Genomic DNA, 24,128 nt, shown 5'->3' with positions numbered 1-24,128 from the left:
TCTGGGGAGGTGATCAGGGTTTTTTCTAAACACTATAAATTTCTTATAACAGTGATAATCACTATTATAAGCAACTGTTTTTTCTGAATGAAATCTGTTCTTTCAGTTTCTAATATTGTGTTGGCTGTGATTGGCCACAGCTAATAACATGGCACAGATTGGCCATGTCTGTACCATGTAAATACTGTGACAAATCACAGAGATCCACACAATTAATTGTATGAATGAAAGCCATCCATTGTGTTCTTTTCTCATGTCATCTGCTGTGACTGACTGACTGACTGACCTGTCGTCCGCTGTATCCAGTGGGAACAGCAGGTGACAGATTGTGCCGCAATGTGGCCCGATCCTGGGGGGATGTCAAATGACATCCACCCAGGATGGGAGAGCTCAGCTGTCATATTACAATAGGCTGGACATAACGCGGTTAAACTAGGATTGAGGAAGGATGGTGAATTAGAATATAATGGGGAGGGCTGAAAAGAAGGTTCAAATGTTACAAACAACCATTGGAAATGGTACTATTTGTACTAGAAAAAAAAATATGCAAAATGCATGTGCAAAATGTGACAATGAATTAGAGTGTTTGTTCACCAATGTCATACATCTACAAAGCAAAATAGGTGAGTTGGAAGCTTTGGTGCATAAAGGGAATTATGGTTTAATTGGTATTGCTGAAGCTTGGCTTCATTCTTCACATGATTGGGCTATTAATATTCCTGGCTATGCTTTTTTTTTGGAGAGACGGGTAAAATGAAAGTCCTCTGAAAGAGGACTTAGTTGATGGAGAGTGTGATGAGGCTAAAGCATTATTGGTGGAACTGCATATGGGTATGCATACTTCCAGTGGTGTCCCGAGGCAGGTGCGGGTGGAGCGGGTGACACCGGACCCGCTCCACAAAAAGGTAAGTTGTAAAGCAAGCCGACGATCCAGGATGGATTCAATCTATCCTGCGGGGATCGTCGGCTTTCTTTACAACTTACCTTTTCTTGGAGCGGGTCCAGTGTCACCCCGTATAGGTTGCATGCCAACGAGGGGGTGTCACCCAGTGTTACCGCACCGGGTGACACCTGCCCTAGGGACATCTCTGCATACTTCAAAGGTAATCATTGGAGTTTGTTGTAGGCCACCCAGTGTCAATGAGGAGGTGGAGACTCAGCTCCTTAGACAGATAGAAAGGGCTGCAATGGCTGGGACAATGACGATAATGGGTAATTTTATCTATCTTGAATTTAACTGGAATAATGGTACTGCTGCAACAGTTAAAGGGCAAAAATGTATATACCTATTACAAGCCAATATTATGGTACAGTTCATAGACGCCTTAACTAGAAATGATGCTCTGCTGGACCTGGTAATCTCAAATCAAGCAGAGCTTATTACTAATGTTCTAATAAAAGAACATATGGGTAGCACTGACAATTTCATTTAATGTTAGCTGTAAACAAAAAGCACATACTGGAAAGCTAAAAACACTTGCCCTCCTGAGGATTTACCCCCCTTCCTGACCAGGCCATTTTTTGCATTACGGTGCTGCGTTACTTTGACTGACAATTGCACGGTCATGCAGCACTGCACCCAAATTAAATTTAGGTCCTTTTTTTCCCACGAATTGAGCTTTCTTTTGGTGGTATTTGATCAACTGTGCTTTTTTATTTTTTTGCGCTATAAAGGAAAACAAAAAAAGGATTGACAATTTTGAGAAAAAAAAAACTATATTTTTACTTTTTGCTATTAAACATGTCCAGCAAAAAAAATTGTAAAAAATCAAATTTAGTCATAAATTTAGGTCAAAATGTATTATGCTAAAAAAAATCCAATACGTGTAAATTAATTGGTTTACGTGAAAGTTACAGCGTTTACAAATGGAAGTATAGATACTGGAATTTTTTTTTAACTAGTAATGGCGGCGATCAGCGACATATAGCGGGACTGCAGCGGGTATTCTGACACTGGGGGGAACTGACTTTGTGTCACTGACTTCCCCAGTGACACCAATACAGTGACCAATTCTAAAAAAAAGCACTGACACTGTACTAATGCCACTGGAAGGGGTTAACATGAGGGGTGATCAAAGGGTTAACTGTGTCCTGTTTCACTGTAAGCTGTGTCAAAGTGCTTCACTGTAATCAAACTGCTTTGCATGGCTGTGCTGTGCACAGCCATGCAAAGCAGTGTGCACTGCTTACATACAGTTCCCCTCAAAGTCGGAGATGTTCGGCAATCACCGGGCACCATCGAGTAATCACCGGCTAGGACCCGGTGATTGTCAGCCGAAGCAGCGAATGGTGGCGCGGGTAGGGTGGAAATGAAAACTCATGTATATATATGTGATTTTGTGCAGTATATCTGCTATAGGGCAGTCGGGAAGTGGTTAAGAGAGCAATTTTTTCAAGGCTGAGGACTACTCTCCAAGACTTAGACTGGGAGAATATTAGCTTCGAAGAACAGAGAATAGAAATGGGAATTCTTCAAAACAACTGTATGCGGATACACTGAAAGTATATTCCCATGGGCAACAAGTTTAAAAGGCTAAAAATAAAACCAATGTGGCTCACAGCCAAAGTCAAAAAATCTATAAATAATAAAGAGCTTTTAAAAAATATAAAAATGAATGAATACTATCATCATTTAAATGTTACAAAGAATATAACAGAATATGTAAAAAGGGAATAAAGGCAGCAAACAGTTATAATGATTGACAGATTGCAAAAGAGAGTAGAACAAACCACTCAAAAATCTTCAAATATATTAATAGTAAAAAGGTCAGGTCTGAGCCTTTTGGCCCTTTACAAAATAATCTCGCATGTATGGCTGGGGAGAAAGAGAAGGCAAATTTATTAAATACCTTATTCAGCATTTTGCATGCAAAGGAGGAGCATTTTGCATCGAGGAGCTCATGGGAGGGAATATTGACATCGAACACAGAAAAGAAATGGGAATTCTTCAAAACAACTGAATGCAAATACACAAATGCAAATATATTCCCATGATATATTCCCATGGGCAATAATTGTAAAAGGCTAAAAATAAAACCTATGTGGCTCACGGCCAAAGTTAAAAAAAACTGTAAATAATAAGAAAAGAGCTTTTAAAAAATATGAAAATGAAGGAACCCTATCATTGTTTAAACAGTATAAAAAAAATAACAGAGTGTGTAAAAAAGGAAATCAAGGCAGCAAAATTTCAAAACGAATTACAGATTGCAAAAGAGTAAGACAAGCCCGCCCCCCCCCCCAAAAAAAATCTTCAAATATATTAATAGTAAATAGATTAGGTCTGAGTATTTAGGCACTTTACAAAATAATCTAGAGAGGGTGATTGGAGACAAAGAGATGGCAAATTAATTAAATACCTTCTTCAGATGTGTGTATACAAAGGAGCATGGGGGAGCTCTTGTCCATAATGGGCATGGTATTGACACAGCTCCAGATGATCCACATTGGCTCACAATTGATATGATCTAAAAATACTTAGACAGAATTAAGGTGAATAAAGCACCTAGACCCATGGGTCCTTAAAGAATTGAGCTCTGTCATTTCAAAGCCTTTGTTTCTAATTTTTAGGGACTCTTTAAGGGCTGGCATAGTACCACTGGATTGGTGTAAGGCCAATGTGGTACTGATATTTAAAAAGTGGTCAAAAACTTTACCAATTAATTGTAGACCTGTTAGTTTAACTTCTGTAGTTGGGAAGATACTGGAGAGTTTAATAAAAGACCACATAGATGAGTTCTTGCTGGAAAAAAATAATTTAAGCCACAGACAGCATGGATTCATGAAAGACAGAAGTAGTCAAACAAATTTGATTTATTTTTATGAGGAAGTGAGCAAAACCTTGGCCAGAGGGGTGGCAGTGAACGTCGTATACTTGGATTTTGCAAAAGCGTTTGACACAGTTTCCCACACACGGCTAATGTGTAAGGTAAAGTCTACAGGCTTGGAAAAATCCATATGTAAATGGATAGAAAACTGGCTAAAAGATTGTATTCAGAGAGTAGTGGTTAATGATTCATACTCTGAATGGTCTAGGGTTGTCAGTGATGTACCCCAAGGTTCAGTGTTGGGACCCTCACTTTTAATACATTTATAAACGATAGATGACACCAAGCTGTGCAGTGGAATAACGTCCTTACAGGATGTCTCCAACTTACAAGCCGACCTCAATGCACTGTTTAATTGGGCAACTATGTGGCAAATGAGGTTTACTGTTGATAAATGTAAGGTTATGCACTTGGGGGCTAAGAATATGCATGCATCATACATACTAGGGGAGTACAACTGGGGTAATCAATGGTGGAGAAGGATCTGGAAGTTCTGGTAGATCACAAGCTTAATAATGGCATGCAATGCCAAGCTGCAGTTTCTAAAGCAAGCAAAATCCTCTCTTGTATTAAAAGAGATATAGACTCCAAAGAGAGAGATATCATTTTACCCCTGTGCAAATCATTAGTAAGACCTCATCTGGAATATGCAATTCACAAAAAGAACATTGGGGAACTGGAGAAAGTACAGAGAAGGGCAACCAAACTGATAAGAGGCATGGAGGAGCTCAGCTATGAGAAAAGATTAGAGGAACTGAATGTATTCTCTCTTGAGAAGAGGAGATTAAGGGGGGATATGATCAACATGTATAAATACATCAGCAGTTCATATGATAAACTTGGGGTAGAATTATTCAGCCTGAGGTCATCACAGAGGACAAGGTGCACGCTTTACATCTGGAGGAAAGTAATTTAATCTCCAAACATGGAAACGTTTCTTCATAGTAAGAGCTGTGAAAATGTGGAATAGACTCCCTCAAGAGTTGGTTCTGGCCAGCTCAGTGGATTGCTTTAACCCCTTCAAGTCCAGACACTTTTTCCCCCTTCCTGTCCAGGCCAATTTTCAGCTTTCAGTGCTATCACACTTTGAATGACAATTGCGTGGTCATGCAAGACTGTACCCATATGAATTTTTTAGCATTTTTTTGAGACAGATAAAGCTTTATTTTGGTGGAATTTATTCACCACTGGGATTTTAATTTTTTTTGCTATATAAATGAAAAAGTCCAAACATTTTGGAAAAAAGTGTTTTTCTTATAAAATTTTGCAAATAAATAATATTTCATCCTAAATCTTGGCCAAAAAGTATTCAGTTATCTTTTTAGTAAAAAAAAAAAATGACCCAAAATAGTTTATAACCAAAAATTATAATTTTTAAAACATGTTTTTTACATTTTTAATTTATTTTTTTATATTATTATTTGTTTTTTTTTTTTACATACTGTCACCCTAGCAGTACAGTGTCACCATGGTGACACTGTACTACTTGTGGGGGGTGATGAAGATTCTTTTTTTTTTTTTTACACTGATTGCTTTTACACCCATAAAGGCTGTAAAATCAATCATTTCTCCTTCTCTCTGGCTGCATTCTTGCAGCCATTGAGAAATACTGTGTGAGCTGTGATTGGTCACTGCTTGTCACATGGTACAAGGCTGTTTTGAATAGCCTTGTACCATGTGATCTCTGATCATTCACAGATTTCACACATAGTAAGCAATGATGTCAGAAGTGATCGGTGTACCACTGTGTCCAGAGGACACAGCGGGCACCAGATTGCAGTGCTGCGTGCTCCCAGGGAGCCACCCGCCCCTGCACTGCCACCATCCGGCCGTTTATATACAACGGCCGGATGTGAGGTGGTTAAAAAAGGCCTGGATTCTTAGTTGGATACACAGAAAATAACTGATTGCTATTTATAGGTAAAGATGATCCAGGGAATATCCAATTGCCTCTCGGGGGATCAGGAAGGAATTATTTCCCCTGCAGGAACAAACTGGATCATGCTTTGCCGGGTTTTTTTGCCTTCCTCTAGATCAACTGTGGGTGTACGATTATAACTTTTTTTTTATGGTTGAACTGGATAGACTTTTGTCTTTTTTCAGCCAGACTAACTATGTAACTATGACTTCAGAGACAGAAGGAGAGAGATAATTTTTCCCCTGCATAAATTATTTGTAAGACCACATCTAGAGTATGCAATTAATTTGTTGGTATCAGTTCACAAAAATGATATTGGGGAACTAGAGAAAGTGCAGAGAAGCGCAATCAAACTGATAAGAGGCATGGAGAAGCTCAGCTATGAGGACAGATTAGCTGAACTGCATTGGAGGAGAGGAAAATAAAGGGGGATATGATCAACATGTATAAATACATAAGTGAGCCATATATTTAAAATAGTTGTATATGCCTAAAGCGAAATTCCAGCTGAAAAAAAAAAAAAAGCCAGCAGCTACAACAATTGTAGCTTCTGACTTTTAAAATAGACACTTACCTGTCCCTCGGTCCATTCTTTCCTAAATGCACAAAATATAACTGAATATTTAAAGGTAAAGGTGATCCAGGGAATATCCAATTGCCTCATGGATTTTTTTCCCCTGCTGGAGCAAATTGGTTTGTTCTTTATTGATTTTTTTTTTTTGCTTTCCTCTGGATCCCCTGTGGGTATAGGATTGTGTATATGGAGGTTTTCTTTTTGTGTTTGTATGCTTTTTTTTCTGTGATTTGAACTAGATGGACTTTTGTTTTTTTTCAACCAGACTAACTATGTAACATACATGATCTCAACTTTAGCCAGTGACATTTTGACCTGGGAAAGAAAAGATCCTTTAACCCTTTCACTGCCAGAGCCATTTTTGCATTTTTTTTGCACACGTTTAAAAAATTATTTTAGGCCTGAAGATTACACAAAACCCCCAAGCATGATATATATTTGTCTGAAAGCAGACACCCTAGAGAATAAAAAAGTGGTAGTTCCAATTTTTTATGTCACACAATATTGCCTCGAAAGTCTAAGAAAAGAAACATTTCAGTAAAAAAACACACTAAAGTGAATTTTAGGGCAAACATGTGCAATACATTTTTGGTAAAAGATGAGGTTGAACCAAGTAAATAGATACCAAACATATAAAACCTTAAATTGGTGTGTGCCTGTGAAACGGCACCAAACTTCAGTACCCTATATTTTCTATAGGCTTCAAAAGCCCCTACAGGTCATCAGTTTGGTGTTATGGTGGAGATCAGGTGCTAGAATTATTGCTCCCACTCCGGCATGTGTTTTGATATGTAACATGTGTATCGCAATTGACATTTTCATGCATAGGTGCCCCCAACGCATGTGTTTGTGTTCATACATGCGTATAAGAGGGGGTGGGGGGACCTCAAATTTTTTGGGAGGGGATGTTATGTGCTTGGGTGTAACTTTATGTTTTGCAATTAAAAACAATGTTTTTGCTTAACTCTTTTGTTTTTATCACCTAGGGTAAAAAAATTGCATGTGTAATGATTTTTAGGTGACAGGTTCTCTTTAATGATATATGCAGAGTCTAAAAGGCCCTGCATGTCTCCTCTGGGATCCACTAAATGTATTGGAATGCAGATTGCAATGCAACATTTTTCTGAGAACCAGCAGCCTGCAGTGAAAGGGATTTTTCTTTAATGACCACTGGCAGGTTTAGGCCCCCGTTGGATCCATGAGGCTGCTCTCTGGGAGGAAGAAAAATACACATGCACACCAGGTCTTCCAGAGAGCAATCTGATTCTTTATTCACAATTTCCTCCTTATATATGGTAAGTTGTAACAGGAGAACATAGAATGGAATTTCACTGAGTAATTTGTTAAGGCTATGTATGTGACATCTGTAACAATTCATATTGCACAGATCTTGAATCAATTAGAAAGAAACCAATGGTATTTTCCCTTAAAGCAGAAGTGGTTAACTTTTAACTATATTATAGCAGAAGCAGGTGCTGTTAGTACAAAGAAATAATTGGTTACTTTTCATGCCTTGAGCAAAGCTAGATTTAAAGGATGAGTGGCTGCAGTTCTATAGCACGTAACTGACACACACACGACTATACATTTGATTATCTAGACAAAATATAAAATAGAGAAACAAAATGGAATATATAAATAAACAGAATGTATGGTGAGGAACATACATTTCCCTTCAATCCCCTCTTAAATCATTATTTACATACATGATTTTTATCCCCTCTTTTATAACATAGTTCTTTTGCTTCTTTCTGTATTTGGCTAGATAACTGTGGTACTCCTTATAGCCACATATGACCTCAACAGTGCCCAGGTCTTCTGGAGAGTATATGCAGTTAGTCACTATCCATACTGGGGTAAACACTAAAAATGTAATCAATCCCAGCAGAAGCCATAGTTTGCCAGAGTCCTTGGCTAGTAGAATGCTCATCTTGTTTATCTTCAGAGACTTTGTTACCGACTTCACTCACTCTTTGAGGATTTGTCACCTGCTTCATCTCCTTGTCGTGAGCTTCCTGACCAGCTCCTCTGATCCTTTTCACTCGGCTGGCATGGATCCAGGCTTGCTGACCTTGTACTAGGACAGCGGTCCTAGTCACCGCAATCACTCTGGTCTCTGGTCCGAACGGGTATCCGGATTTTCTGTTCTGGGCTAGTTTTTTAACCACCACGGGATCCCCAACCTGGAATGGGTGCGTTGGTACCTGTGAATCAGAAGGAGAGGTGCGAGCAACATTTCTTTCAACCATATCCAAAGTTTCAATCAATTTACGGACATACTCTTCCCTAATCTGCTCTAGATCTCCTGATTCTAGCAATAGTGGTGTTCTAGCCCATGGGATGGGAAACGGTCTCCCCATCAATACTTCAAATGGAGAATATACCGTCACTTTATTCGGTGTCATCCTGATTTCTGCTAATACAATTGGAAGTAGCTTTGTCCAGCCGACAAAAGTACCCCCAGTTACTTTCCTCAGTTTATCTTTTACAGTCCTGTTCATTCTTTCTACAATCCCTGAACTCTGTGGGTGATAGGGAATGTGGAATTTCCACTCGATTTTTAGGGCTCTCACTAGTCCCTGACAAACTTTTGAGGGGAAAGCAGGACCATTGTCTGAATTGATCTGTAGAGGGCACCCTCATCTAGGAATAATTTCCTGTGTGAGGATACGGACAACTGTCTGGGCATCTTCCTTTGTAGTCTTGAAAGCTTCTACCCACCTAGAAAACACATCTAAAATCACCAAAAGATATTCTTGCTTTTTTCCTATCTTTGGTATGTGTGTGAAATCAAATTGAAGGTGTGTGAAAGGAATGGTAGGGTATTGTAGATGCTCATGCTTAGGTTTATTTGGTATGTTTGGATTATTACGGATACAAACAATGCATCTGGATACAAAAGCCTTCACTAATTTGGGGAGACCTGCAATGTAGAAGTCTTGTAATAAAACTTCACAGGTGTTTTGCCAGCCCCTATGACCTATTCCATGATATTGTTCTATGAATAGGGGAGCACTAGCTGCAGGGATGCATGGCTTCCCCTCTTTGAGAAAGAGGCCTTTCCCATCTTTTTCTAAATCCTCCCCCGCCCAATCATTAAGATCTTGTTCTGATGCATATGTTTGGAGACTCAACAAGGTACTGTCCAGAAGTGTGATCTCCTGGGTCAACATAGGCATTTGTATCTCAGCTGCTTGTGTACTGCTTGTTTAGCTGCTAGGTCTGCAAGCGCATTTCCTTTTGCAATGTCAGTTTGTTCTCCTGTGTGTGCCTTACAGTGGATGATTGCTAGTTTTTTTGGCAATTGAATCGGTTGTAAAAGGTCCTTCACTAATGTAGAGTGTGAGATGCTTTTCCCATCTGCAGCTACAAATCCTCTGCTGGACCAGATTACCCCAAAGTTATGTGCTACGCCAAACCCATATTTGGAGTCAGTGTAAATGTTTACATTCTTTCCTGCAAAGAGCTGACAAGCTCTTGTAAGTGCTATGAGTTCTGCAGCTTGGGCAGACTGATAGGGAATTGCTTTGGCCTTTATAATTTCACCAGGCAGTTTTACTACCGTGTAACCTGCATGATAGGTGGTATCATTGGGTCTGGAGCAGGACCCATCTACAAAAACGTCTTGGGCATCTGATAGCGCGACAGATGACAAGTCTGGGTGGGGAGAGGTATCCTGGTGAATCAGATCAATACAATCATGTCGGGGAACTGGCTCATCTTCCTCCCCTTTTACGCCTAACAGAGCATTGAGAATGGGAGCGGGGCCCGATGTGGCTGAGGCATATTTAATAGTGAGGTTTGGATTGGACAGCAAAATGACCTCATAGCCGCTCAGCCTTTGAGAAGACATATGTTGGGTGTGTATATTTTTCAATAAAATGGCCACATTATGAGTAGTGTGCAGTGTTGTGGAATGTCCTAAGATGAATGACGTGGCCATCTCAACCGCCATCGCGCAAGATGCTAATGCTCTGAGACACGCAGGCATGCCTTGGACCTGAACTGGCACCACTTTTGAGAAAAAAGCTACAGGGCGAAGTCTGCCTCCGTGCTCTTGGGCGAGTACACCAGCCATGGTCTTACAATTGTCCCTTGCATACACATGAAACATTTTTACATAGTCAGGGAGACTAAGGCCAGGGGCGGTCACCATTGCATTTTTTAAATACACATAAGCTTTAACCATGTCATCTGACCACTTAACAATTTCTGACATTTCCTGGGTTGTGGCTTGTCTTAACAAGTTGTCATAGTAGGAACAGTCAGGTATCCACTGGCGGCAGTAACCAATGGCTCCAAGAAAGGACAGCATGTCTTTCTTGGTTTGTGGGCGGGCAAGACCCAGAAGAGCCTCAGCTCTTTTTGCACTGACTTTCCTTTCCCCCTTTGAAAGCACAAAATCCAGATATTCAACACTTGCTTTACACCATTGTAGTTTTTTCTTTGACACTTAGGCCTTGATTCACTAAGATGTGAGTGTACTAGCAGAGACTGACCATTCAGGCAGACTCAGTTCAATCAATCAGTCGTCTGAGCAGCGTCTAGCAAGCTCATTAACGAGCGTCTACTGTCTACTTTGCTATTAGTAAATGTGGTATCCCTTCTGGCACATTTTTAGGTGCAATACCGGATATGTTCGCTAGATGGCGCACAAGCGCGGGCTTTATTAATATTGGCGTTTTTCTGATAGCAAAATAGAATCTTTAGAATGTAATAAATAGTACACCTGTATTAGAATTTTCTATTTTTTTATTTCTTTTTTTTGCTGTTTCTCCAAAATGATCAGGAAACTAATGCATTTACTAATGAATGTCATACATTCTGTATTCAAATGTTAAACATTTTCACACTTATATCTCAAATAATTTATATACTTCTAATTTCCCAATATAATTATATATCTTCATTCTCTTTAATCACGTAACTATTCTATGTTAAAGACAAGTGCAGCGCTATAAATGCATGTGATCAATAATGAACGCATGTAAAAACCAAAAAGTGCAAAGAATTGCAACAATGATGTAAAATGGTAAATGGTGCTAAAATAAGTTCATAGAATCATTCCTGAATAATGGAATGTCCTTCGTGTGAGAGTACCAACTCAGAGAGTGCCTATGAATGGCACGTGTGGTCTCTCCGTGACGGACAGTAGTGCATGAACTCGTGAAAGGTAAACCACCCTTGGGACTGGTCTACACTCACCAGAACAAAAGTATTAATGTGCATGGGTTATACACATCACACATCTGGGGGTGCAGTGGTATGCTGGCAGCTATGGGTTAGTCATCCAGCTCAATCCATCCATCCATCAGGGTGGGTGCCCAAATGGTCCTGGGGAGGAATTAGCTCAGCCACAGGAGCCAGAAAGGTGCTCAATAGTGTAGTACACTGTCACAAGGGTGGATGACCTTTCACGAGTTCATGCACTACTGTTCGTGGTTATATTTATCTTGTGTAATACCATTTTACTAGTCTATATCATTTGACCAGCGCTCGCTCTATCATTTTTAAACAATGTAACTATTCTACATTGTAGCTCAAACTGTGTCTCCCACAGTGGTTTAGTGGTTAGAGCTCAGAATTTACAGCACTTGGGTCATGGGTTCTAATCCCAGTCATGGCTACATCCCAAAAAATGGAGATCAATTTTCTGGGTTGTGTCAGTGCCAGGAATATTGATCAATCAATTATGATTTTGCCTAATGACTAGAAAGTGGATGAATGTTACCTATGTACTGTTCTTCTGCCAAATAGGAATTGTGTAATTTTCATGCCGTGTATATTTCATTGTAACTTTTTTCTCTTTTAAATCTGTCTCCTTATACAACTTGACCCCCTCCCCCACCCCATCATCACCTGTCCCATATGCAAATCTATGGATCACCACCCCACTCTTTAACTATCTATTTACTGATCAAGTGAATGTGTCTAATTTTCTATCAGCTACAGCTCAGACCTCACATTATTATACGATTGCTGATTGTATTTCACCACTAGTCTGATTGAATTCACAATTCCTGGTCATTCCCGTTCCCTGACCTCTAATAACCTTTAGGACCAGTTCACACTACATGTGTTTCAGTTGCTTTTTCGGCATCACAAACGCACAGAAAGAAGGTTATGTGGTTGTCAATGTCATAGTTCACATCAGCGCTTGCATTTTCAGTGCATTGCAGGTGCTGTAAACAAAGTTGACCACGCTGCATTGTTTCTGCACAGAACTGTACTGGAACACATTGAAACGTCCTTGAATGTACTAAAACGCTCATGTCCCTAACTACATTGAATACAAAGAAAATAGAAAAAAATAAGTGGAAGGGATACAAAAATGCAATGTAAACATGTCCAAAACGCATCCAAAATGTACTGGAACACACTAAACATGCATGCCAAAAGGGCATGAAAAAAATCCATCAGGAACACATCTAGACTGTTTCTATAGTGTGAACCGGCCCTTAGGACTTGTTCACACCATTGGTGGTGCAGAAACGCATGCAAGAACACACATTTTCCAGCACATCAAAGAAATGCAATGCCCTCTGTAGATGTGCGCAGGTACCATGATGAAAACGTTATTGCACCTACACACGTCTATTAAAAACAGCCCCATTCACAGCCACAAAAACGCATGGCACCACACTACTGTGCGGTTAGGTGCGACACACTTGGAAAATAACATGCCTGCAGTATTTTGGCATGTTTCCACATGTTAAGCAGCCCATTGAATTCAATGGGCTTTGGGAAAAAATAAATATAACAAACACAAAACGCCACATTCATACAGGTCCTCTGGCCTGTACAGCATGAATGAGTGGGTTGTTTATGTGGCTAGAGCCACCTGTTACACTATGGGGACACAGCAGCTGTATGAACACAGGTTTTAATCTGACAAGTGTGAAGGCGTGGGGAAGTGGCCCTGAATGCTCACTGTGTGTTCAGGGCTGTACACCTGCACCCATATGCTTGTCAAATTAGGATCTGCAGTATTCACATAGTGTAACATAGGTTGCATGCTAATGGCGACAGCCACAAAAACCAAACACTGATTCACACTCTACAGGCCACAGCACCCATGTGAATGAGCCCTCAATTACACAACGTTTGATTTATTAACTCAGTACAGGTTTATCATTTGGATTGAACAGGAATTTGTTTGTGATTGTGTCCATGAAGAAAATGTTGTGTATTTTTACCATATATATAATTTGGATATTTTCTCTGGTGGTGGGGGCCTGTCAGGTATGCTGTATGGGGCCCCGTGATATCTAACAGTGGCCCTGGGTGTATGCTTGTGTCTGTGCCACCTGTATAGTTAGGAAGAACAATAAGTTCTTCTATGGAGTATCTTGAACCTCTGCTATGTACCTCAATGCATCTAGGGATCGGCCACGTTTTCCTATGAAAAATAACAAAATTCGTTGTAATGTTTCCCCTGAAGCAAGCATGAACTAACCCCTTCATATTATAAAGCAGACCGAATTGGCATTTTCCACAATTATGCATAGGCCAGATCTGTGTGCCCAGATAGGACCTCCCAGTGGCTATTCTATGGACAAGGTACACTTTTCTGTATGCCTGATCTTTATTGAGCTGCAATAGTCAATACGCTGCAATGGGCAGAAATATTTGGAAACAAACCACATGAGCTCAAGTATCCAAACGTGAATGTTCCTTCATAGCAAGCCTCCATGATGTACTGTATGGGCCTGGCCCACTCCAAATGAATGCATTGTTCTGGTAGGTCCTCCTATGACAGACTTTAGCTACTTGTGGAGGACATTGCACTGACTTTTCCTCAGATTGCATATTATCTGGCCATCTTAAGTCTCGGGAATACAATCAAGAGGATCTGACACTTTTTTAAGGTAACAAAAAATAGTCTTTAATTGACTCAACATAAAAATAAGCCAACATGGCTAAAACATATCTTGAAAATATGGGGACCCTGATATCCGGCGACAGTCCGTTCACGAACGAGAAGCAATTCTGCACCCCTAAAACCAACACAGAGGTAAGGGATGGTCAAATTGCTGTGCTGCTTCCAAACCACCTCAGGCATGCCAGGGTCTTTATGCAGGTCCTCAATGCCAATTCTTGCCTGGGGCCACAAAATATCCACTGGCCACAAGTGAAGGTGAGTGGAGGATGTGATGGTGGATTTCTACCAGCTTCAACCGCAAGCAGTACCACTCCTGAAAAATGAGAGCAAATAATCATTGACACGTCATCATGACAGTCAATTCTCAGTGCAGGCTATCTGGAGTGTCTTTCCTTTTTAACCATTTCAAGAGTTCAAGGAAACATTCTTGGAGCATCTACTGTGTTTGGAAAGGCCCAAGGTCCCCCCCTCCCCCAGGCACACTAATGCTTACTTGAAGTGGAGCCCCATCCTGATTTCATGATGTGCTTGAAAAGCTTGCCTCTCTGGTCTACGTGGCTCATGAAGGAGTGTTCTTGGGCCCACACCAAAACAAGGTGCTTGTTCGGGGAGCAATGGACAGGAGAGAGGGGCCAAGGAATGCTGGCATGGGAGCAGCTAAATTAATGATCTTGGCTGCTCTGTGGCAAGCGGCTGTTCAGAGCAGGTAAAGCAGTCCTTAGACGGGTTGAAAATTGGATGATCTTCAAAATAAAAAAACACAAAAAGAAAAATCGATTGTTCGATGGGCCGACGTTACCAACGTTCTAAAAATTGTCTGATTTTCAACCCGTCTATGGCTGGCATTAGTCTTACATGTGAATTATTGTAGTTTGGAACAATTTTTAAGATCATTTTTCCAAACCCACCTGTGACGTCAGACAGCGAATTGCAACAGGCTTCCCAGGGTCGCCATCTGCCTTCCCCTCCAACAGTTAATCAGCTGAAAGAAAAATAAACACATTTAGATCAATAGCAGAGGTTTATTCCTTCAGAAATCTACAGGTGGCACAGACAATAGGCCCAACTGGCCAGCTGTTCTACTTCCTCTTCACTCTCTTGCCCAAAGCCACAGCATTTCTTCATGTAATGTTTGATTGGCCAGGACAACTTGTCATGTTGACTACACACTGGCTAAAATGGCAACCAATGCTTGGCACCCACCCTCTACCCAATATCCTGCTACAGGGCGTCATGGGTGCTCGTACCTTGACGGTGTTGCCATTTTTCCTCGGCTGTCAATCCCTGGGTACTTGCTACTGATGACTCGGCTGTGCCCGATGATTCCCGAGCATCTCTGATGGGGAGGATAACTGCATGTAAACAAGACAGTTCTCCTCCCTGTCAGCTTATGCACACTGCTTTGGATGGATGTGCCCAGCACAGCCATCCTAAGCAGTGTCCTTACAGTGAAGCACACAGACAGCACAGAGTAAAACAGCACACAGGTAACCCTTGCCTCGCCCCACATGTTAACCCCTTCCTGCCCAGTGCCATTAGTACAGTGCCAGTGCTTTTTGGCCAGCAGTGATCACTGTTTTGGTGTCACTGGGGATGTCAGGGACAGCAAGTTAATTCCCCCCAGTGGCAAGAATGTCTGCCGCAGTCCCTCTATAAATTGCTGCTCCCCACCATTACCAATACAAATAACCCCATTAAAACAGGATCTATTCTACCATTTGTAGACACTCGAACATTCACAGTAGCAACAAAATTGACATGTATTGTGATTTTAGGCAGCAAAGACATGGAGCAGAATACATTTTGCACTACAGAAGTGGACATGTTTAATCTCAAAAAGGGAGAAAGATTGCTTGAGTCACAAAAGTGAATGGCTTGGGTGATCTAGCGCAAGTAATTACAAAACACACAGGTCACAAAATTAATCCAAATGAAAGCTAAAATTCTGGGATACAAAGGATTTACATTTCATTTGGGGCCAGCGTTGCATGACCACACAATTGTCAGTTCAAGTAACGCATTGCTTTGATGTTATAAATGGCCTGGTCAGGAAGGGGTGAAATCCTCAGCAGGGCATGTGGTTAACATCTGTGTCCGTGGGAGGGAGAGTCTGCAAACATGCCATTTACGGCTGTTGCAAGGCAAATAGCAAATCAGTTGATACAGCAGGGTGTTTGTGAGATGACTTACCATTAGTGACCTCTTGTAGCAAAGGATGTTCTTGCATAGGTCACCCCTGGGATTTAGGGAGGGCATAAAGCCGGAGCACAGACACGAGTGGTGTGACTGCAAAATGGCTGATTTGCTGCACCCAAAAGTGTGACCCATGTGGCCTGTGATGCTGCCCTGGGACATGAATATTCCTGCCAATAGAGTGGGCCCCCCTGGTGGAGCAAATCACTTACTTCTTGTAGGGTTCAGGGTAGCAAAGGATGTCCTGGGGTTTGAAAGTGATGCCCCCTTCTGATTTACAAATATAAAATTCATGGCCAGAGAACAATATGGGCTGGTTCACGAGCATTGAATGGGTGTTGGCTTTCGAGTAGTATAAATCTCATTGGCAGATTTGGCTCCTCTTACCATTTTTGAGCCAGTGATAGAAAAGACACTTCAAGCTGAGCTCCACCCAAAAGGGGAATTTCAACTTTAAGGCATGTCTCCCGCTCCTGGTTAAGGATTGTCACCTTTGTGTATAGAGTCTTTGAATGGGACAGGTACCTGCTCCCGCTTGCACTGCAATTGTAAATTGCCCTACTACCCCCTCCGTTGTTTTCTTGGAGGTGTCTGGTCCCTGCAGACTACGGGACCATTCCCAAAGTGCAGCGCTACTCAAGCATGTGTAGTGGGCACCTGCTTAGGAAGCCAAAAGCTGTCACAGACAGGGGCACACATTGAAGATGGTGGTGCCAGAGCGAGAAGATGGCTGATAAAACCAGTCATGGTGAGTACCCTGCTGGATGGAGGGTGCGTTGAGTGTCTGTATTTGACAAGTCAGCAGCTACCTTTTTGATATCTGCTGAGTTTGATTGTTGAACAAATCAAATGGAAAACCTTTAACTTGGAGGACGAACTTACATTAGGTCTAATCTTTGCTCTCCAATTTCCATATGCTCTGTAAAACTTTTACTTTCTTGTTCAATAAATAAGACCTGTACTTGGCTATCCTTGTGTGGATCATTCTTGGTAATATTGTAGTCTGTTACTAAGACTAATATTTTCTCACCTCAGATATACTAGCCAATTCAATGGCTTGAAAATATATAACTTAATTTAAGATAACGATTATACAAGACCAAAACAAGGACCCAATTGACTGCAACTGCAACAAATTTAATCTACCTATGGTAGAATACGTACATGTGAAGTAGCGGGTGATCAGGTCAGCTCGCGTGGCCATCCCATCATCTGTATTGGAGCTTCGGGACACGCGCAGCTGACGGACTTCCGGCTCCCTCTCCTCAGAAGTCTCCCAGGAATCATTCCTCGCCTGGCAGATGTTGTGTAGGAGGCAACAGGCGAGGATGATCCTGGAAGACTTCTGAGGAGAGTATAATAACTCCCCCCCCAGGCCTGGCCAAACACAAGAAACGGGATTTGAGCAGACCTATGGTCTGCTGGATGATGGCTCTGGTTTTGGCCTGAGCCTTGTTGTAGTGTTTCTGGGCCAGGCTCTGGGGGTACCTGACTGGAGCCATCAGCCACGTCGGCTGCGAATAGCCGGCATCCCCTGCAAAAAAAAGAACAAATGTGGTCAAGTCATTGCATTAGTATGGTCATACATTATATAGACGTTCAAACCGTACATCATTTCTAAGGTTGGTTCCTACCTAGACACAATTGATAGCCTGTCTCCATTGTACAGTGACCACGTTTTGTACAATGTGAATGTCAAAGTACTTTAGAGCATGAAGTCAGTGTTGGAATACATGGACCTTACTTATGTCTTTCTCACATTATCTGCTGATTGGTGCATATATGTATCCCCTTGTTTTTGGTTTAGGGCCTAGAGTCCACATCTATATGGCGCAAGTTGAATCTTTGGATGGGCTGAGAGGGTGTTCCCAGCACAGTTCTCAGTGGGGCTAAAGAAAGAGCTATATGTATGTGTGCAAAGGTTAGCTTTACGATCATGTTATTGCTATGATTGGCAAGCATAGTGGCCTCCTAACTGCAGGGTCTGGGCCTATAACAGCTATGGTAACATGCCTGCAATATTATAGTTCAAGTGTAGCCACAAACACACACAATAACTTGCCAAGAAGCCAGCCATCTGGCATTTGGCCACTTTCGAATTTTCGGAATACACCCGACTGCTGGAGGATGAAAGCATCATGGCACGACCCTGGAAAACCTGAGTTCACACTCCTAATCCGCTGTCTGGCGTCACAAACCAGTTGTACGTTGAGGGAATGGTACTGCTTGCGGTTGCGATAATCTCTTTCTTCTGTCCTAGGTGCTCGTATTGCAACATGGGTACAATCTATCGCACCCAGGACTCGTGGCATTTGTGCCCGACAGTAGAAATCCACCTTCACGCCATTCCACTCCTCTTCATTTTGTGGCCAGTGAATAAATTGTGGCACCAGGTCAAGAATGGCATATATGACCTGCATAAAAACCCTGGACACGGTTGGCTGACTCAATCCAACCACAAGTCCAGAGGTAGTTTGGAAGCTGCCCCGACCCAAAATGTAGAGGGTCGCCAGCAATTTGACCATCCCGGGTACAGTATGACTGCGCCTTGTGGTCGGCACAATCTTTTCCTCTATGAGGTCATAGAGGTGCAGAATTGATTCTCGTCCTAAACGGAACCAACGCCGGATATCAGAGTCCCGCATATTCTCCAAATTTGCTCTTTGAAAAAAAAGCCTTGGTTGGCGCAAGGGCAACAAAGCCTGTGGCATAGTTTCCTGCTGTGCAGCAGCAGCAGCACAAAAAAGCTGGTTGAAAACATCTACTGCCACATTGATACACTCATCGCACGCTTCATCCAACTCAGCAAGCCTCTCCTGCCAACTCATACCCACCATCTCTAACCAACAGTTTAGGCAGATTTCGCGCCTATTTATATGCACATGAAAATGACGCGCATGAATATGCGTCACTGGCGCACGACTATGCGTCACTGGCGCACGACCATACGTCACTGGCGCACGACTATAAATGAGAGCATGTGGAAAGTCAGTCTCCTCATGTCAGTCTTCTCAGATGTGTGGAGGAAGCTATCAGAAAGTAAGCTTACAAAGTTGTTTAAAAGTATGATTTCACTGATATTTGTTACTAGAAACAGCTTAAAATATGCTAGACAATTATTATGTGAAAACAAATGTATCCTTCTCTACTTAATTTACACATTTTTGGGATTGTATATGTGCTTTTCATTTAGCTCATTTTCAGCTGGTTGTAGCACCTGTAATGTGCCAGTGCCCAAAGCATTCACTTATCTTATAATGTGTTGTTTGCCTGGCCAAAAATTGCATTTTTGGCAAGACTTTTGCTCTTAATGTCTGACCTTATTCTCCCCACAATTCTCAACATCACACCAGTGCGAGTTGGTAAGTGTGGTCCCCACTAGGGCATGTGCTGTGTATGGAGAGCGGAAGCGTGACTTTGGCCCTCCTGTCTTTTGTCCCCCTTTGCAGTTTTTTGACGCATCACCCCCACCCCCAGGCAGGGGCTATTCATATTGGTAAGTGTGGTCCCCACTAGGGCATGTGCTGTGTATGGAGAGCGTAAGCGTGACTTTGGCCCTCCTGTCTTTTGTCTCCCTTTGCAGTTTTCTGATGCATCACCCCCTACCCCACCCCCAGGCAGGGGCTATTCATATTGGTAAGTGTGGTCCCCACTAGGGCATGTGCTGTGTATGGAGAGCGGAAGCGTGACTTTGGCCCTCCTGTCTTTTGTCTCCCTTTGCAGTTTTCTGACGCATCACCCCCTACCCCACCCCTAGGCAGGGGCTATTCATATTGGTAAATGTGGTCCCCACTAGGGCATGTGCTGTGTATGGAGAGCGGAAGCGTGACTTTGGCCCTCCTGTCTTTTGTCTCCCTTTGCAGTTTTCTGATGCATCACCCCCACCCCCAGGCAGGGGCTTTTCATATTGGTAAGTGTGGTCCCCACTAGGGCATGTGCTGTGTATGGAGAGCGGAAGCGTGACTTTGGCCCTCCTGTCTTTTGTCTCCCTTTGCAGTTTTCTGATGCATCACCCCCAACCCACCCCCAGGCAGGGGCTATTCATATTGGTAAGTGTGGTCCCCACTAGGGCATGTGCTGTGTATGGAGAGCGGAAGCGTGACTTTGGCCCTCCTGTCTTTTGTCTCCCTTTGCAGTTTTCTGACGCATCACCCCCTACCCCACCCCCAGGCAGGGGCTATTCATATTGGTAAATGTGGTCCCCACTAGGGCATGTGCTGTGTATGGAGAGCGGAAGCGTGACTTTGGCCCTCCTGTCTTTTGTCTCCCTTTGCAGTTTTCTGACGCATCATCCCCACCCCCAGGCAGGGGCTATTCATATTGGTAAGTGTGGTCCCCACTAGGGCATGTGCTGTGTATGGAGAGCGGAAGCGTGACTTTGGCCCTCCTGTCTTTTGTCTCCCTTTGCAGTTTTCTGATGCATCACCCCCACCCCCAGGCAGGGGCTATTCATATTGGTAAGTGTGGTCCTTCCTCCAGGGCATGTGCTGTCTTTGGAGGCCAGACACCTAACCCTTGCCCTTATGTCACTTTTTGTGTTTCAGATATATTCTGGTTGGATAGATTCCTGCTATCCCAGCACCCAGCCAGACCCCCTGCCCACCTGTCCTCCCATGGTGGGAGGAAGAGGCTGTGGACCCAGGGGGGGCCGTGGTGTCCGTCAGGGCACTGAGCCTTCCCCTGGGCCATTTGGCAGGGGGGGCATGGAGGGCCGGGGCTCTGGCGTGAGGGGGCGCCAAGCTGGTGGCAGAAGGAGCCAGGCTTCCCTCTGAGAAGAGGTGGAAGCTGTGGCTGCTGCCTCCCCTTCTAGTCCTGGTGAAGGGACATCAAGGGGAAGCAGACGGGGCTGGGGCCGGGGCCAGGCTCGGCCTCAAGCCCCTACTGAGGCCAGGTTTCCACCCTTCTCCCGCAGAGAGAACTGGGCCCTGATAAATGCCTTCATGGAAAGGCGAGAAGGCATTCTGGGGTCCAGCTCCTCCCGCAGCGGTCAGGCGGCCAAGGACCGTCTGTGGGAGGAGATTGCGGTGGTTGTGAATGCAGTGGGGATGGTACGCCGGACCCTCCCGAACATCAAGAAGCGTATGCGTGATCTGAGACGTCATTTGAAGTCAAAGGTGGCTGAGTGGGCTAAGCAGGGGCATGTTACCCACGAAGGTCTGGATCCCGCCTAAGCGCCTGTCTCGGGACGAACGAGGACTTCTCCCAGTCATCAGCATGTTCACGATTTTTGGGGTGACGGCTCGTGTAGACACTGATGACTTGCAGAGTGGTAAGTACACTAACCATGTCCATATTGTCTATAAAGTTGTGTTATCTTATTGAAAAGCAAAGTATGTGAAATAGTGTAGCTTTACATTTGTTGTTCATTTTGTCTTGTGTTGTAGCCCGTCCCGAGCCAGGTGCTGCCCCTGCTAGCCCCTCAGACGACGCATACGCTGATCCAGAGGTGTTCACTCCTGGTAAGTACTCATTGGGAATGCACCCCGTAATGTTGAACAAGCTGCTAAAACATCAAACATCTTACATGTCAATGTCCTATTCACAGCACAACATCAGCAGGAGGAAGAGGAGAGGCTCCACCCACTGCAGTCACACCAGGAGGAAGGTCTGGGTATGTATTAATGTGCTTGCCTAGAACAATCATAATCACTCAGGATGAGCCAATGAGCATCCTCTGAGGAATGCAGAACAAACCAAATGCTAAACTCTGTGTGAATACAAATACAGTTGCAAGAAAAAGTATGTGAACCCCTTGGGATTACGTGGAGTTTTGCATGAATTGGGCATAAAATGTGCTCTGAACGTCATCTAAGTCACAACAATAGAAGAACACAGTCTGCTGAACATAATACTACACAAACATTAGATGTTGCCATGGTTTAATTGCACATAACATGTAAACATTCACAGTGCAGGGAGGAAAAAGTATGTGAGGCCCTAGCTTAATGACTTCTCCCAGAGTTAATTGGAGCCAGGAGTGAGCCAACCTTGACTCCAATCAGTGTGATGATATTGGATGTGTTGCTGACAGCTGTCCTGCCCTTAAAAAACACACACCTGTTTTGGGTTTACTGGTTTCAAGAAGCACTGTCTGATGTGAACCATACCTCGCAGAAAAGAGCTCTCAGAAGACCTACGATCAAGAATTGTTGACTTGCATGAAGCTGGAAAGGGTTACAAAAGTATCTCCAAAAGCCTTGATGTTCATGTGTCCACGGTAAGACAGACTGTCTACAAATGGAGAAAGTTTAGCACTGTTGCTACTCTCCCTAGGTGTGGTCGTCCTGTAAAAATGACTGCAAGAGCACAGCGCAGAATGCTGCATGAGGTAAAGAAGAATCCCAGAGTGTCAGCTAAAGACCTACAGAAATCTCTGGCACATGCTAACATTTTTGTTGACACATCTACAATAAGGAAAACATTAAACAAGAATGGAGTACATGGGAGGACACCACGGAGGAAGCCATTGCTGTCCAAAAAGAATATTGCAGCACGTTTGAAGTTTGCAAAAGAGCACCTGGATGTTCCACAGCACTACTGGCAAAATATACTGTGGACAGATGAAACCAAGATTGAGTTGTTTGGGAAGAACACACAACACTATGTGTGGAGAAAAAAAGGCACAGCACACCAACATCAAAACCTCATCCCCACTGTAAAACATGGCGGAGGGAGCATCATGGTTTGGGGCTGCTTTGCTGCCTCAGGGCCTGGACGGATTGTTGTCATTGCTGGGAAAATGAATTCCAGAGTTTATCAAGACATTTTGCAGGAAAACGTACGACCATCTGTCCGCCAACTGAAGCTCCGCAGAGGATGGGTGATTCAACAGGACAATGACCCAAAGCATACAAGTAATTCAACAAAACAATGGCTGCAACAGCACAGAATACGCCTTCTGGAGTGGCCCAGTCAGAGTCCTGACCTCAACCCGATTGAAATGCTGTGGCATGACCTTAAGAGAGCGATTCACACCAGATATCCCAAGAATATTGCTACACTGAAACAGTTTTGTGAAGAGGAGTGGTCCAAAATTACTCCAGATCGTTGTGCAGGTCTGATCTGCAACTACAGGAAACGTTTGGTTGAGGTTATTGCTCCCAAAGGAGGGTCAACCAGTTATTAAGTCCAAAGGTTCACATACTTTTTCCTCCCTGCACTGTGAATGCTTACATGTTATGTGCAATTAAACCATGGCAACATCTAATGTTTGTGTAGTATTATGTTCAGCAGACTGTGTTCTTCTATTGTTGTGACTTAGATGACGTTCAGAGCACATTTTATGCCCAATTCATGCAAAACTCCACGTAATCCCAAGGGGTTCACATACTTTTTCTTGCAACTGTATATCTCCACAACACGCTGTATTTCTTTGGGCCTCCTCACTGTACTGCACTAAAAACCGTAGAGAAATCAATGTGAAAAAATGTTACCACACAGAAATGTGTCTCATCCCTGCCACATGTTGTGGGCCCAGTTTCCCCAGACCAATACAAGCAGATAACACCACAAAACCAAATGTGGGAACAAACAGAGTAATAAAGTTCCAAACACCACTAATTAGCTGACATCTCCTGAGCGTTTCAAATCAGACTCTCCCTCGTAACTTCAGAAATTCGCCCAGGCACAAACACATTCCACACATGTAAACACATACACGTAATCTGACCAATGTCAAAATGCTCAACTCTGACAGTCCCAGAATATCCAATGTGTTTGGTGTGCATATATCATGCC

The 24,128-nt window shown here is 43.0% G+C and overlaps 2 protein-coding genes across 2 annotated transcripts in view; both read right to left on the bottom strand.

Annotated features, from left to right (window-relative positions):
• The window catches only part of LOC149469310 (uncharacterized), a 39,315-nt gene extending 18,821 nt beyond the window's left edge, over positions 1-20,494 (bottom strand). The window contains exons 1-4 of the mRNA XM_089669409.1: positions 18,442-20,494; positions 17,803-17,925; positions 17,538-17,768; positions 8,287-8,903 (exon numbers count right to left, since the gene is read on the bottom strand). Of these exons, the coding sequence (XP_089525535.1) occupies positions 8,287-8,903; positions 17,538-17,768; positions 17,803-17,925; positions 18,442-19,228 (1,758 nt within the window). The 5' untranslated portion in view covers positions 19,229-20,494. The remainder of the gene's footprint in view (positions 1-8,286; positions 8,904-17,537; positions 17,769-17,802; positions 17,926-18,441) is intronic.
• The window catches only part of LOC149469309 (uncharacterized), a 40,900-nt gene continuing 24,334 nt past the window's right edge, over positions 7,563-24,128 (bottom strand). The window contains exons 11-13 of the mRNA XM_089669413.1: positions 17,556-17,925; positions 15,107-15,180; positions 7,563-14,511 (exon numbers count right to left, since the gene is read on the bottom strand). The gene's annotated coding sequence lies outside the window, so the exon portion shown is untranslated. The remainder of the gene's footprint in view (positions 14,512-15,106; positions 15,181-17,555; positions 17,926-24,128) is intronic.

The sequence above is a fragment of the Staurois parvus genome, unplaced genomic scaffold, assembly GCF_062004578.1.
Source record: "Staurois parvus isolate SC_StPar_1 unplaced genomic scaffold, SC_StPar_1.0 ptg000075l, whole genome shotgun sequence".
NCBI lineage: Eukaryota > Metazoa > Chordata > Amphibia > Anura > Ranidae > Staurois > Staurois parvus.
This window is presented reverse-complemented; position numbering and strand designations above follow the sequence as displayed.